Source organism: Mastigoproctus giganteus, chromosome 6 (assembly GCF_048544385.1).
Source record: "Mastigoproctus giganteus isolate SK-2022 chromosome 6, ASM4854438v1, whole genome shotgun sequence".
Classification (NCBI taxonomy): domain Eukaryota; kingdom Metazoa; phylum Arthropoda; class Arachnida; order Uropygi; family Thelyphonidae; genus Mastigoproctus; species Mastigoproctus giganteus.
The window spans coordinates 221834719-221849989 of NC_143580.1; the positions used below are offsets into that span (position 1 = coordinate 221834719).

General features: G+C 38.1%; 1 protein-coding gene across 3 annotated transcripts in view; it reads right to left on the reverse strand.

Annotated features, from left to right (window-relative positions):
* Positions 1–15271, reverse strand: part of LOC150085010 (leucine-rich PPR motif-containing protein, mitochondrial-like) — a 380604-nt gene that overhangs the window by 199509 nt on the left and 165824 nt on the right. For all 3 annotated transcript variants that reach the window (XM_090376735.1, XM_090376734.1, XM_090376736.1), the window contains exon 16: positions 2034–2085. In XM_090376735.1, the coding sequence (XP_090232861.1) occupies positions 2034–2085 (52 nt within the window). The remainder of the gene's footprint in view (positions 1–2033; positions 2086–15271) is intronic.

The following is a 15271-nucleotide window of genomic DNA, read 5'->3' on the forward strand; positions in this document are numbered from 1 at the left end:
AAAGCCTTGAATGCTTTGAGCATGCTCAATGCTGATGGGATTCTTCCTCTTGCTCAGAATAATCACCTGAGAGGGCATAAATTCAAACTGAGAAAAGACAGATGTAGGATAGACGTGAGGAAATTTGCTTTTAGCCAGCGGGTGGTTGGTTGGTGGAATAAACTTCCATCCCTTGTCATGGAAGTTGATAGCCTAAATAAGTTTAAGGTTCAGCTGGACAGGTATTTCGAACGAACAGAGGGGTGAAGTGGAAGTGGTTATTTTTTATTTATTTATTTTTTTTTTTTTGGCTGATGCTGCATAAGCTTGCTTTCTTGCATCAAATGCCTCTACTAATGCTAATGCTACTCCCAATGCTTATGTCACGCCAAACTGACTATCCTTCATGTACACATTGTACTCCCCAAATTCCAGTTCTGCATTCCTTATATCTGTGTGACACCACGTCTCTGATATCCCAACAATATTTGCCTTTGATGTTTTGAGTTACTTCCACAGACAGTGGAGGCTTGAATATATTCCAAAAGTCAACTGGTTGGAATCTGTACACACAAGGAGGTTATTTTTTTTTTCTGGTGCAACAAAAGCACTTGCACCCCATGGCTAAATATTAAGTTACTACCAAAATAGGCAACAAATCTAATGCACTTTTTTGAAATGCAATGTCTACTTCACATTTTCTTTTGATTTTCAGTCTGCTTTATGCAATTCCTAACTTGCTGCAATGAATGGAGTTTGCTCAATTTTTTCAAACTATCAAGTTCAGCTGAGATGTTTATTTCGCCGCTGTTAGAATATTCACTGCAGAATTCAAGCAGGCCTGCAAGGTTGATCACTGCCATACATGATGGAACAAGTGTGTAGATGCAGAAGATCATATTGAATATTAATAATGTAAAAAACATTTATAATTGAATAAAATTAATTTTCTGCAACATTCATAACCTTTTGATCAAATCTTGTATACGCAAATGAAGCTAAATTTGCTATACAAAATCAAACAGCATCCACTATTGCCTTTGTTTCTGCTAATCAAATTTGTTAGTATATAAGATATTTGTGAATAATTACCTTCCTAAAGTAACTGTTGCTGCAAAGCAAATATACATTAAATGCTTAGAAAGATCCATCTAGTCAAGGAGGGGGGGAATACCTTGCATATGGTGGCTGGACTGGTTTGCGGATGTAGTTCTCCTTGAAAGAATGGTGCTATAAGTGGAGATGAGGTAGTCAAGTTGTGCTGCCTCACATTTTTATTGTAGATAAGAAGGCTATTCTATAGGATCAGCAATGAGGATCATATATCATTAATGAAGTCACAGAATATTCTTTAAAATGGCATATTTGGATTCTAGCTGTCTATGTGGATCACAGATTTTATTCCTGTTCATTCTGATAGCTTTCCAGCATTATTTAATATCTGCTGTGTTTATTATTATTGAGAGATTCCAAAAACATCATGTGATGATAAGCACAGGATGTAATATCAAATATTGTGAGTCAAAGAAAATTTTAAGTTGCATTTGAAAATTTTATTTTCACCTAGAGAAATTTTTTTGGAGATAACAAATTGTGATATTTAAATAGCTTTATATCATCATATAGTTTAATTCAGGATTCAACAAGGTATGTAATGCAAATCCAAACATTACCTCCCCCTCCAAGAAAAAAAAAAAAAAAAAAAAAAAAAGGAAAAAAAAAAGTTTTTCAATACAGTTGATATCTGTCTCATATAATGCCCATTTCAGGTATCCAGACTGATTTACTGAAAATTAACAGAATTTTGGTATGCACATAAAAAAAAAGTTATCTTGATCTTAACTGATATTTTAAGAAATATCACAAAAGGGGAGGGAGGGGGGAACCCACTTTTAAAGGTTTGACTTTGTGTGCTAAAAATGGAGAAAAGTTTCTTTTATAGGAGTGGATGAAATTTAAAATTTCACCAAGTCTATCATTATACTTCTCTTTCTCATAATACTCAAAAACTGGGAGTTAAGACTATAAACTTCAATACATTTAAATATACATACTTGCTTGAGACACTTTTTCACCTCTCTCTGGGGTTTCAAATAGTTGCAATAGCTATATATAAAAAAAAAAAAAAGAATAAATGCATTTTTGAACAAAAAATTTAGTGTATATTTATTTCAATACTAACAAATTGAAATCAAGCAAATAGAAGTAAATAAGAAATTTATTTACTTCCATTAAGAAATTAAATCTCTATTAATTCTAATAATAATGATCTTTAATAATTCCAAGTTAAATACATTATATAATATTAACTGGGAGATCCTAGAACAGACACTGGAAGGATCATCCTCAGGATAACTAATCAGCCCTATTCTAGTTTAACAAGTAATGTTCAATGGTAAATTACGTGTATTCTGGAGACAGGCTAGTGGAACCATGACACAAAGTAATCCTAGATGTTATCATGATCTTGTTTTTTTATAGAATGCTTCACTGCAAATGTAATATTAGTTAGTGAAAGTGGTGAGAAAGGTGAAAATAAATTCTTTCAAGAAACCAGGTTAGTGGAAACATGGGAATGTTTTGGAGTCCATTTAAGAATCCATTATATAGAAAACGTACACTCAATGATTACTTAATTATGACCACCTACCAGGTCATAATTAAATAATAATTCACATGGATAACAGCCACTACTCATTGAGAAACAAGTCCACTGGATGTCTGAAAGCATAAGGATTGAATCCATGATGCCTGCAAGGCTTTCCACAGTGTCGAAACAGATGATGGTTGCGTTTCTATGTGCCTCACTTCCCATTCCAAAACAACCCAGGTGTTCAACTGGATTGACATCAGGCGAATTTCGAGGCCAATCAAGATAGTCATATATATCTGCATTGTGTTCCTCAAACCACTCGTGCACAGCGCAGACCTGATGACATGCACATTACACCCTGGAAGATCCTGTTTCTGTCCGGGAAAAATTGCAACATAGCAAGGTTCATATGGTCTTCTTAAGACTGCTGATAGACCTAACCAGTGGCATATGAGGGAACCCTGGAGACTGCAAACAAGAAACGACATTGTGTGAAATGTTGGTACATATGCACCAGGGATTCTATCCAACAAAAAATGTCCCATATTAAGCAACCATTGCCACCTGCCTGGATAGTGGGCACCATGCACGATGGGTCCATTGACTCGTGTTGCTTGTGCCACACATGATGGCATCCATTGGCATGTTGCACCAGGTATTTGGGTTCGTCAAACACACACTCGTTTTCAGTCCTCCAGTGTCCAACCAGCATGTTGTTGACACCACAGCATTCACCATCAATGATGATCAGCAGTGAGGCGAGAGTGTCTCTTGGTTTGTCTGCTGTGGAATCACATACACCTGAGTGTGCAGCACATTGTCATTTGGGATATTGTCCTTGTACTCCCTATACTGTATTTCAGTGTCAAATGTTGCATTGACCTGCCATTGAGCCCATACAATGTGCTGCACCCTTCCCATACAATGTGCTGTGCCCTTCGCTCACCTTGCGTAATCCTTTACAGTTCTTTTTGGAGGAGGTGGTTTGACCCTTTGTACACCTTAACCATTAGCAGAGGCATATGATGCAAGAAAGCAAGCTTATTCAGCATCAGCCAAAAAAAAAAAAAAAAAAACACCACTCCCATTTCACCCCTCCGTTCGCTCGAAATACCTGTCCAGTTGAGCCTTAAATTTGTTTAGGCTATCAACTTCAACAACAAGTGATGGAAGTCGGTTCCACCAACGAACCACCCGCTGGCCAAAGGCAAATTTCCGCACATCTATCCGACATCCGTCCTTCCTCAATTTGAATTTATGCCCTCTGAGCTGATTATTCTGAGCAAGATGAAGAATCCCATTGGCATTGAGCATGCTCAAACCATTCAAAGCCTTATACACCTCTATCAGATCACCTTGCCGGTGCCTAGTCTCCAGACTCTGTAATTTGCAAAACTTAAGCCTTTCTTCGTAATAATGGGTTTCGTAATAATAAACCAAAATGGGTTATGAGCAACCGACAAGACACTGGGCAACTGGCGCCTCCGTAGCTAGGTGGTAAGGAGCAGCAGTGCATAGCACACGCTTCTTGATTAGACCGGGGTTCGAGCCTGTCACCACCAAATACAGAGGATGCGGAAAGGTCAGAGAATGACCTTTCCCGGAGCAATATGGCCTTAGTTGCTAATGCTCCTAAAAACCAAATAACAAACAAACAACCAGACAACTCTTTCCCAGTCATCCAATGTCCAGGAATGGTGCTCTCATGCCCACTGCAGATGTTAATGATGGTCAGTCAACATGGGCACATCAGCAGGATGCCAAATCTGTAGACCTATCCAAAAGAGCGTCCACAGATAGTGTGCTCGGAAATGTTTCTCTGTGTAACCCTGGTTGTAGTCTGCTGTTAACTGAGGAATCATGAGCTGTCTCTGTTGTTCCAGACAACACATTCCAACCCCTGTTCACCATGACTGTCAACCAGTGGTGGTCTCCCCATCCTGGCATATTGGGTGGTTTTGTGTCGCTCTTAAGAGGATTTCCACTATACAATCACTACCATGACCCTCAAACAGCAGACAGTACCTGCAGTTGTTGAGATGCTGGCCCCCACCTTTCTAGCACCACAAATCATTCCCCATTCAAACACCATCAGGTCCTTCTCTTTCCCCATTGCATTAGCTTCATACTGAAAAACTGACAGGCATTACCCATGCTTCACTATATATGCTTCACCAGTCTGTAATGACACACTTCTACATGCTGTGGGGACAGGGGAAATAATGTTTTAGCTTACAGGTGTATCTTCAACCAGTTGTTTAAGATCCTTTTCTAAAAGGATCAATTGATTTTCTTGTTCTTCCAAGTAACCATATCACTATCTTTGTGGTGAGACACTGTTGTAATTAAAAGTGCATGACTTGCACAAAATTCGAATAGCCTTTTCAATATTATTGTCAAGTTTACCTCTCACAAAATTTTGTTAAAATAACTCTGTGGATGTAACTGCCCTGCTATTTAAATCTCAAACTAATACTACTCTTTCTCTGTCATTAGTTCCTATTGCACTTTTAATATATATTATTAACACATTACTCACTGAAATTTTTCTCAGGGAAAAAGTGTTTAGTTGAGAATACAGCCACTCCCCGACTTATATAACGGTTGCATTGCATTCTGCAGAATAAGTTGCATTTTATGTAAGTCAAATTTCCCTAATGCAGCACTCACAACTATGCATGCTGAATTTGATTGTAGCAAAAATGAAATGTTCGACAAACATGTAAATAAAATTATTTATTCAATTTTATCACATGCACAGGAAAAATTACAAAAGTGTACAAAATTACAAAACTTTCAAAATTATAAAATTACAAAAAGAGAGAGGAGACAGGCATAATGTCAGCAAGTTTTACCTTTCGAGCATCATTGCCAGAATTAACTCTCCAGCTGATAAGCAGGCCACTATGGAAGATGAGGGCTGTGGAGATTTAGAAGGGGTTTTTTCCAACACATCACAAAATTTCTCTGCAGCTGCAGAATCAGCATTGGCGACTTCACCACATACTTTAATGTTTTGGAAACCAGTGCAATGCTTGAACCTATTAAACCCCATTTCTTACCACAAACTTGGCTTGGGGTTCACCATACTTATCCTTAACATCTTCATAAATACTTCTTGCTTTTGCTTGAATGGCCATTGGACTCAGGGGCACTTGCTTCTGAATCTGATTTTCCATCTCCGATATAGCACCTGAACACTGTTTTGTGATCACTGTTGATCTTAAATGCATCGATCCTTTAACATGTTCATTTATACGCACACTGTCCCTTAAAATAATATTTACTGTTGAAGCAGCAAGACCTAATTTCGTGCAATAGATGACAAACATTGTCCTGCTTCATACTTCTTAATTAATCATCTTCATTTCTATATCAATTTTGTTTCATTTCCAAGCACTGCCAGCACTTGCACTTTCCATTGATCCCTTTCCCTTCATCATTGTAATAAATAGACAGGAATGAAGAGAATTTTCTGAAAAATTATGTTTTTTATATGATTGAAGATTTCAGAAGGGGAACTGATTTCACCATACTACCATTAACATAAAAACCACACAATTCCAGTTATCAGTATTATCGCGAAAAATATCACAAAGGCATTCAAAATTGATTTTATAATGGAACATATAATAATAACAATGAAAGTCTATTGCAATTTCCATTATAAAAATGACCTTTTTAGAGAGATAAATAGATTAGTTATATAGCAAAAATTCCAACTTCTGAGGTCTTGGAATGAATTACCAAAAAAAAAAAAAAAAAAAAAAACACAATGGGCTATTGGATTCACATTACGATATTTTCACGATATCTCCATTTATTCCTATGGGATGCAAAATACATTTCCACGATTTTTTTTAAGATTGCACCGGCTGGCAAAAACCTACGTAAAGTTGAATATCCATAAGTCAAGGATTACATAAGCCAGGAGTTCCTGTATATATATAATAAAAAAAAATATGATACATGGAGCCATAAACTTTTTTTTATTATGGTGCCTAACTTGTGTACTTAACCACTCACATGAAAATAGAAAAATCTTTGTGAGACAAGCACAAAAAAAAAGTGGGAGGGGGGGGGGGGTAATCACAAGATCCAATTGTAAAGAATTGCGGTATGTCTCATACCACAATTCTTTACAATTGACATACCGTAATTCTTTAAAATTGGATCTTGTGATACTTTAAAAATTGTGGTGTCTCATAACCGTAATTTACAGCTATGAGACATACCACATTTCTCAAGTTGCCATCTCATACTGCTTATTTATATTGGGAATGAGAGAAGCCTTGGGTAGGCGAAGTTTTTACAGCTCCGGAAAATAGAGAAGTTTTTTCTGTTTTATTAACTTAAATTGGCATATTAACTTATTTTCTAGAGTAGCTTTATATTCCTAGTTACGACACTTAGTTTAAATTTTTAACTTAGAGATTTTGTAGGTTATTACTTAGTATCAGTACGGGTATCCAATCCAAGTGTTTTACAAGTTTTACAGCTCCGGCGAATGGAAAGTTTTTTTAGCTATATTTAGCCACTTTATTGACTAATTGTTATATTAAATTATTTTCTATAACTAGCTTATAGACCTAGTCAAGATCTTTGGTTTATTCTGAATTGAGAGAGAGATTTTGGAAGTTAATTAATACAAAGGGTACTAGGAAAGTTTTGCAATACAGCTTTGTTTATTTAATTTTTTCAAAGTAATTTCCTCTACATTCAATACACCTCTCCATCCTCCGAAACCAATCTTTAAACCAGTTCTGCCAAGTTTCACTAGGGAGTAAAGCACACTCGTTGTCCCAAGCCCGTAGAAGGTCCTCATCACTGGAAAACCGCCTCCCTTTTAGCTTCATTTTCACATGCAGGAACAGTGCAAAGTCGCAGGGAGCAAGGTCTGGCCTGTAGGGAGGGTGCTCGAGAAGTTTCAGTCCTGTCGTGGTCAAATATTCGGTGCAGGCTTTGGCGCGGTGAGCTGCAGCATTATTGTGATGGAGGTACCAGGTGTCCATTCTTGACTTTGGCCGCAGGTTCTTCATAGATCCAATGACTTTAGGCAGGCACTGTTCAGTATACCACTTAGCTGTGACTGTCTTCTGCGTGTCCAAAACGACACGTTCCACAATTCCACTCGATTTGAAAAATACAGCTATCATTTTCTTCTTTACAGATCGGGATTTCTTGACAATTACGGGTGTGTCGTCATCATCAAAGACCCAAACTTTGTTTTGAGCCTTGGTCGGCAGATCGTAATAGTACAGCCAAGTCTCATCACCTGTCACAATGTTGTTCACATACCGAGATTGTCCCTTATCAAACTTTTTTAACATCTCCCGGCACCAAGTCACACGTCGTGTCATCTGCTCTTCAGTCAGTTGATGTGGCACCCAGAGAGAACAAAGTTTCTTCACGTGCAAATGATCTTGCAGAATCGAACGAATTGCTGGTGCATTTAGGCCCAAAGTATCCTCTATCTGTTGGTAGGTCACTCGCCTGTTTTCGTCAAGCATTTTCCTCACAGCAGTAACGTTTTCCTCCGTAACTGACGTTCGTGGCCTTCCCGGCCTCTCAGAATCCTCCAGAGTGAAATTTCCCCTTTGGAATTCTCTATACCACCTGAATATCGTTGTACGATGTGGACAATCATCATCTAGTGCAAGAGTCATTTCTTCTAAGCACTGGTCTATGGTTAAACCACGCACGAAATTATACCGCAAAACTGTCCTTATCTCATTTCGTGACCACGATGCCATCGCAAGCACTTTACACTCTCACTACTAATGAATAACTGAGCCCATCGACTTGGCGCAGCGGCTACTATGCACGTATGAACATGTCTCAACATGCAGCAACAAGCAGCTTCCTGTGATTCATTGTTGCGTCATATTGCAAAACTTTCCTAGTACCCTTTGTACTTAAGTATCCGTAGATTTACCGTTCGTAACTTGCCTCCACTGTTATACGATACGTTATATCCCTAACTAGATAGCGTTAGCTTAGTATAGTATATAATGTTATCGATTAATCAGTAAAATTTATTAATCTTGTTAAACTTCATTGTCAATTAAATTGTACTTTATAACTAAATACATATAACGACTTAGATTTTACAAATGTAACATAATTAATACATAACTTGATAAGGAAGTTATATAACGAAACTCGGAGATAATACTCGATACTGAAAAAATATATAGAGATATATAGTGTTATAACTGCGTTGGGATACAAGTTTAGGGTTATAATTTTGTACTGGAATTGAAATTTTATTGAAATTGAATCGAAATCATGACTCAGACCAGAGCAGCAAAGCAAAAGGTACAAGCTAATGGAAGTGCTGTGGCCCAGGGGAGAACTGATGTGGGCAGTTGCCCTCTGAATCACAGCCTTTTAAAATGCACTGCTTGCTTGATGTTTGTGGAGCAATCTGGTACAAGACTTGATATTGCCAAGGAGAATGTCTTTGTGTGTGTGCACGATGTAAGGAGTGTTAGGAAATCAGGAGACAACTCACCATTGTTATGGGCTATGAGAGCTTGAAGGACAGGGTGGATGCCCTCGAAGGATTTAAATTGAGGGGCATATCAAGCTCTCAGCTGCCCACATCAATGCCAGAGCTTGCACTTGATCATCACGCAACACAGCAGCAACCCCCAAGGCCTAGTAGTTGTAGGTGACTATTGTCAGGGGAAACATGGTATGTAAAAAGGATAGGTGGAACAGGACATGTCTGGCAGGGGCAAAGTGATGACGTTGTAGAGCGAATATCATCTTTTAAGGGCACAAAGGTGATATTGTTGTACATGTTGGCACTAATGATATTAAGAGTATGAGACCGGTGGAATTACTTAACAAGTACAGGTCACCGTTGAAAAAAAGCCATGAATTAAGGTTGAATTTGAAAGTGTCTGCAATTCTGCCCAGACATGATAGGAGGGAGTGTATGATGAGAGTCTTGTCGATCAATTCGAACCTCGAAAGATTGTGCAAGACTCAAGGGGTAGAATATTTTTCAGCCTGGTCTGTACTTGTTAACAGGAGAGATTGCTTCTAAAGGGATGGGATATACTTAAACAGAAAGGTTGCAAAAATATTTGCTGATGCTATCGAGGCAGTGTTAGATGGGTCGGAAAACTTCTAGCTTGGGGACTAGAAGTGTAAGTGATTCTTGCACTGCTTCTATTGGAATGAGCAGCAGCCTGGAAAACAAGATGCAGGGTATTTCAGAGACTGCTGGGAGTCATTGCAGTACAAGTAAACACATGGGTTGTGTTAGGGTAGCTAAGAATAGGAACAGGTGCATGTATACTTGCGTATACACCAATGCTAGGAGTTTGGTAAATAAATTTGATAAATTTGAAGTATTGCTCAAAACATCAAAGGCAGATATTGCTGGGATATCAGAGATGTAGTGTCACACAGATATAAGGAATGCAGAACTGGAATTTGGAAAGTACAATGTGTACATGATGGATAGACAGGAGAGGAAGGGAGGAGGGGTTATGCTATTAGTTAAGAAACACATAAAATTCAAGGAAGTGAAGTCAGTCGATATCGTTGGACAGTGCAGTGTCGAGTCAGTCTGGTGTGACACAAGCATTCGGAGATCAAAATTGAGAGTAGGAGTGTGTTACAGGCCTAATGACTCATGAGTATAATAAGAAACTGTACAGGGAAATAGACTGGAGCAGTAAATCAGAGAGTCTTATAATGGGGGATTTTAATTTCCCAGATATTGACTTGAATTTGTGGGTTGGTCACATACACACTAGCAAGGCTTTTGGGGATTTATTGGATGATTGTTTTCTAAATCAGCATGTTCGGGAGGCAACTAGAGGGAGTAATACTCTTGATTTAATTCTTCATGCATTAAGAATCTGCAGATAAAGGAACCACTAGGTGGCAGGGATCACAGTGCGCTTTAGTGGAATTTACTCAAAGAGGTAACTACCATCAGGGGTAAAGGGAAGGGTTTTTGCTTTCGTAAAGGTGACTACGGTGGTGTGAGACAGTATTTAAATTCTATACGGTGAGACCAACTGGTGATGTTACCAACAGCAAATTCAAAATTGGAAGCATTCAAAGAATTTATCTTGGAAGCTAATAGGCTTTACATACCAACTAAGAAATATTGTTCAGGGTTTAGGCTTAAATGGATGTCAGATGAACTAATGAGACATATGGCAGAGAATAAATTAATGGGTGACATGGAAGCCTATGATAGATGCTGGTCTGTAACCAAGTCACAAAGGAGATTAGGCAGGCAAAGGCAGATGAGGAGAAATCTTTGGCAAAGGATGCAAAGAAAAACAACAAAGAGTTCTTTACATGTGTACACTCTGGAAGGAAAGGGATGAATCAGATTGGTCCACTAGATATTGATGGTTCAACTGTTGATGATCCTGTTCAGGTGGCTAACAAACTAAATGAGTATTTTGCATCTACATTCACACATGAGGAGTTATTCAGGGAGGGGAATGTCAGAGGTGAGTTAAACTCTGGCAGTGAGCCAGATGATTTTGTAATAACTGAGAGTAAAGTGGAGGAGAAATTGTCGAAGATAAACATACAAAAGGCACCCAGAGTGGATGGGATCTATCCAGTTATATTAAAGGAGGCAGCAAAGGAAGTAAGCAATCCCTTAGCTTTATTTTGATATTTGGTTTTTTTTTTAGGAGCATTAGCAACTAAGGCGATGTTGCTCCAGGGATATGCGGTGGTCATTCCCTGACCTCTCCACATCCTCCGTATTTGGTGGTCACGGGCTTGAACGCCGGTCTAATCAAGAAGCGTGTGCTACGCACTGCTGCTCCTGCCGACCTGGGTAAGGAGGCGCCAAACTCTTAGCAATAATTATAAGAGCTTCTTCGGACTGAGGGGCGGTACCCATGGACTGGAGATGTGCAAATGTGACCCCAATTCACAAAGGAGGATCAAAGGGCAACACAAGTAATTATAAACCTATTAGTTTAACTTTTGTCCAGGAAAATTACTGGAGGCACTCGTTAAAGAAGCACTGCAGGATCATCTAGACAAGACTTCAATTATAGCTCGGACACAGCATGGTTTTGTTAAGGGAAAGTCTTGCCTGACCAATTTGATTGGGTACTATGATGTGGTCAAAAAGAAACTGGATGCAGGGAATAACTTTGATATCATATATTTGAATCTTAAAGGCTTTTGATACTGTTGCACCTGGAAGACTGCTGAACAAATTGGAGCAGTGTGGCATTGGAGGCAAATTGCTGCTATGGATAAAGGGATGGTTGAGTGGGAGAAGACAGAGTGGTAATCAATTGACACTGTTCATCATGGACTAATGTTATTAGTGGAGTTCCTCGGGGTTCAGTGTTGGGTCCATTGTTGTTTTCTGTATTTATAAATGATATTGATGATGGTATATCAAGCTTAATGTCCAAGTTTGCAGACGATACGAAGGTTGGCAGGGTTGTTAAGGACACTAATGACAGTACGCTGCTGCAACAGGATCTAGAAAAGTTGAGCAGATGGGTTGAGAGGTGGCCAACAAAGTTTAACATTGAGAAATGTAAAGTACTACATATGGGAAGCAGTAACCCCAGAATAACGTATCAACTCTGTGGTAATACACTGACAATGGTAGAGAATGAAAAGGACCTGGGGGTATTGTGCAGGCAGATATGCAGTTTTCTGAGCAGTGCAGATGGTCTGCAAGAGTAGCTCGTGGTGTCTTGTCAATGATATACAGCAATTTTTCTAGCAGGGATAAGGAGGTGATTATCACCATGTATAAATCAATGGTCAGGAAACACCTTGAGTACTGTATACATGTCTGGAGGCCTCATTTTAAGAAGGATGTAGAGCTGTTGGAATGAGTACAGAGAAGGGCAGCAAGATTAGTGAATGGAACAAAGGGTTGTTCTTACAAAGAAAGGCTTAAGTTTTGCAAATTACAGTGTCTGGAGACTAGGCACCTGCAAGATGATCTGATTGAGGCTTATAAAGCCTTGAATGCTTTAAACATGCTGATGGGATTTTTTTTTTTTTTTTTTTTTTGGTAGTTGTTGGCGCATTGGCTTCTCTGGCCATAATGCACCTCTCAAGGTTTTTGCAGTACTTTTATCCAAGCCCGAGGCGGGATTCGAACCCGCGACCTTTGGGTTGCCAGGCAGGCACTTTACCCACCCGGCTAGCCCGGTCAGCAAAACTGATGGGATTCTTCCTCTTGCTCAGAATAACCTGAGAAGGCATAAATTCAAATTGAGGAAAGACAGATGTAGGATAGATGTGCGGAAATTTGCCTTTAGCCACCGGGTAGTTGGTTGCTGGAACAGACTTCCATCCTTTGTTGTGGAAGTTGATAGCCTAAATAAATTTAAGGCTGAACTGGACAGTTTTTTATTTTTTTTTTTGGCTGATGCTGCATAAGCTTGCTTTCTTGAATCATATGCCTCTACTAATGCTAATGCTAATATTTATGCGATTTATTTCTCCAGTTGATAAAGTGCAAAGTTACATGATGTAATATAAATAGTAATCATGTTTAATTATGTTAATTCATGAAGAAAAATAATATAATTGCAGCGTGAGATAATATTCAAGCTCCCTTGGCCACCTACTTGAAATATACATATGATATAATGGCTAGCAAAACCCATAAGCTTTGTATCAGAGTGAAAATCACACAAATAGCAAGTGAACTGTTTTGTTTGAGGGGCTTCTGTAATAAACATTACCAAAAAAAGTAGTAATATACAGAGAGTAGACAGTAAAAGGAATTGGAATAGAAACTGCCATTCTCATTCTAGAATATAATTCTACGTGTCTTGTTATTTGAAACAAGTTTTGTTTTTCGCAGCTTGTGGTAGCAGCTTTGCACTTGCTGGTTATGTACATATGTTTATAGATTAGATTACTTGTGCAGAGACATTTTCTCTGCATATTAATTAATTATTGTTTAATACTTAACTTATTATTTTGATCTGTTATACTTAGATTTAAATTTAGAATTGCTTTTGATTCGGTTAACTAATTTATTTGTACAGTATTTATTGGTTTTGCCTTTGGCATATCTTTGCCTTGGGTGAGTTCTGTTTGTCTCTTTGTGTTTTGTATATATGTTTCTACATTTCTTCTGGTTGACTATTTCTGTTAATTTCTTGGTTGACTAATTTTTCAGCCAAGATTTTAATTATTTATTTTGTAAATATTGTATATTTTAATCTCTGCTTATGCAGTGTAATTTGTTAATATGTTTACTGCTATGTTTCATATCGGTGACATAAGTATTCATTATTTATCTTAATTTATTCTTTTAAGTGGCTATCTAATAGCCACTTGTACATTACCTATGTTCTTTCCTTGAGACTTTTCTTTTTCCCCTTGTCGGTGCAAGTTGGGCTTCCTTCCCGGCTAGGGGAATCTTTCTTTCAAATGTACAAGCCTTCAGGCTTCAAAATTTTACCTCTTCAAGCTCTCTCGCTTGTTAGATTTTCCAACTAGTGTTTTCCTCTTTCCTGTTTCTTCTTTTTCCTGAGAGAGTGTTTTGCTCTCATTTCTTCTTCTACTTTCTTTTCTCCTACTTTATCCTCCCTATTCATTATTTACTATAACCGGGATTCCACTTGTTGGAATCCCACTAAGTGTAATTTAGATAGTTCCTGGAGCGCCTCCACGTGGCTAGGGACGGGAGTCGGGACTCAGGTAGCTTGCTCCCTGCCTCCCGGCTGCTAAGACTCCAGGGCCGGCAAACAACAACCATCACAACACACATATATACTTACACACACACACACTTACACACACTTGCCGGCTATAAATAACCTACAGATGCTACAGCGGTATATAGGGGTAACCCTGGAGGCCGCAACCAATACAAGAATACCTTGTCCCTTGTCTAGAATATAATAAAAGAGAGATACAAAAGGTTGATCGATTTGATTTGATTTGGGTTTACTGGCAGGTTGATCAATAAAATGGCCTAATTATACATTAGAAAATTTCACATAGATGCAGAGTAAACCTATATTTTGGTTTCCCAGACCACCTACTTGTTTCCTAGCCAATTAGCTTTCTTTCACACTTTATAATTAATTTATAAATAAAACTTTTTTTTTTTTTTTAATTTATAATTTACTTGCAGTTTCATCCTTGTAGTTGTTTACTTGTATTCATCCTCTTGATCTCTGTGATACCTGCTATTCTTAATGATATATCAAACTTAGTCCACCCGATAATTCGTTTTCTTTGCTCTTTGATGGCGTCTACCTTGATAGTTACTCCACTAGTACACTTAACACTCAGCATGTTTATAATATTTATATTATATGCCCACTGCCTGCCTAGTTTTTACAATATCAGCCATGAAAAATGAATGTCCTCTTTTCCTGACAAGTACAGGATGGTCATTATTGGCATATATGACACCCTATCATAGGAAAAGATTTCAGCCTATAATTTATCTAACAGATTAGCATAGTCCTATACTGGCAGCCCATTCGTGTGTGTTCCAGTCAGTTTCCATTAAACATAGCTTAGGAGATGTGCAGGTTATCCTTATTAGACTGTTTCTTCTGATCCTTTACAGGTGTATATTATAATACACAGCAGTACCTTTCTTGGTAAGAACAAACTGTGGTAAAAACCTTTTGAATTCTATTTAAGTAGGTGCTACTATGAGAAAAAATAAAATAAAATAAAAAAGTAACCTAGATTTCAGAA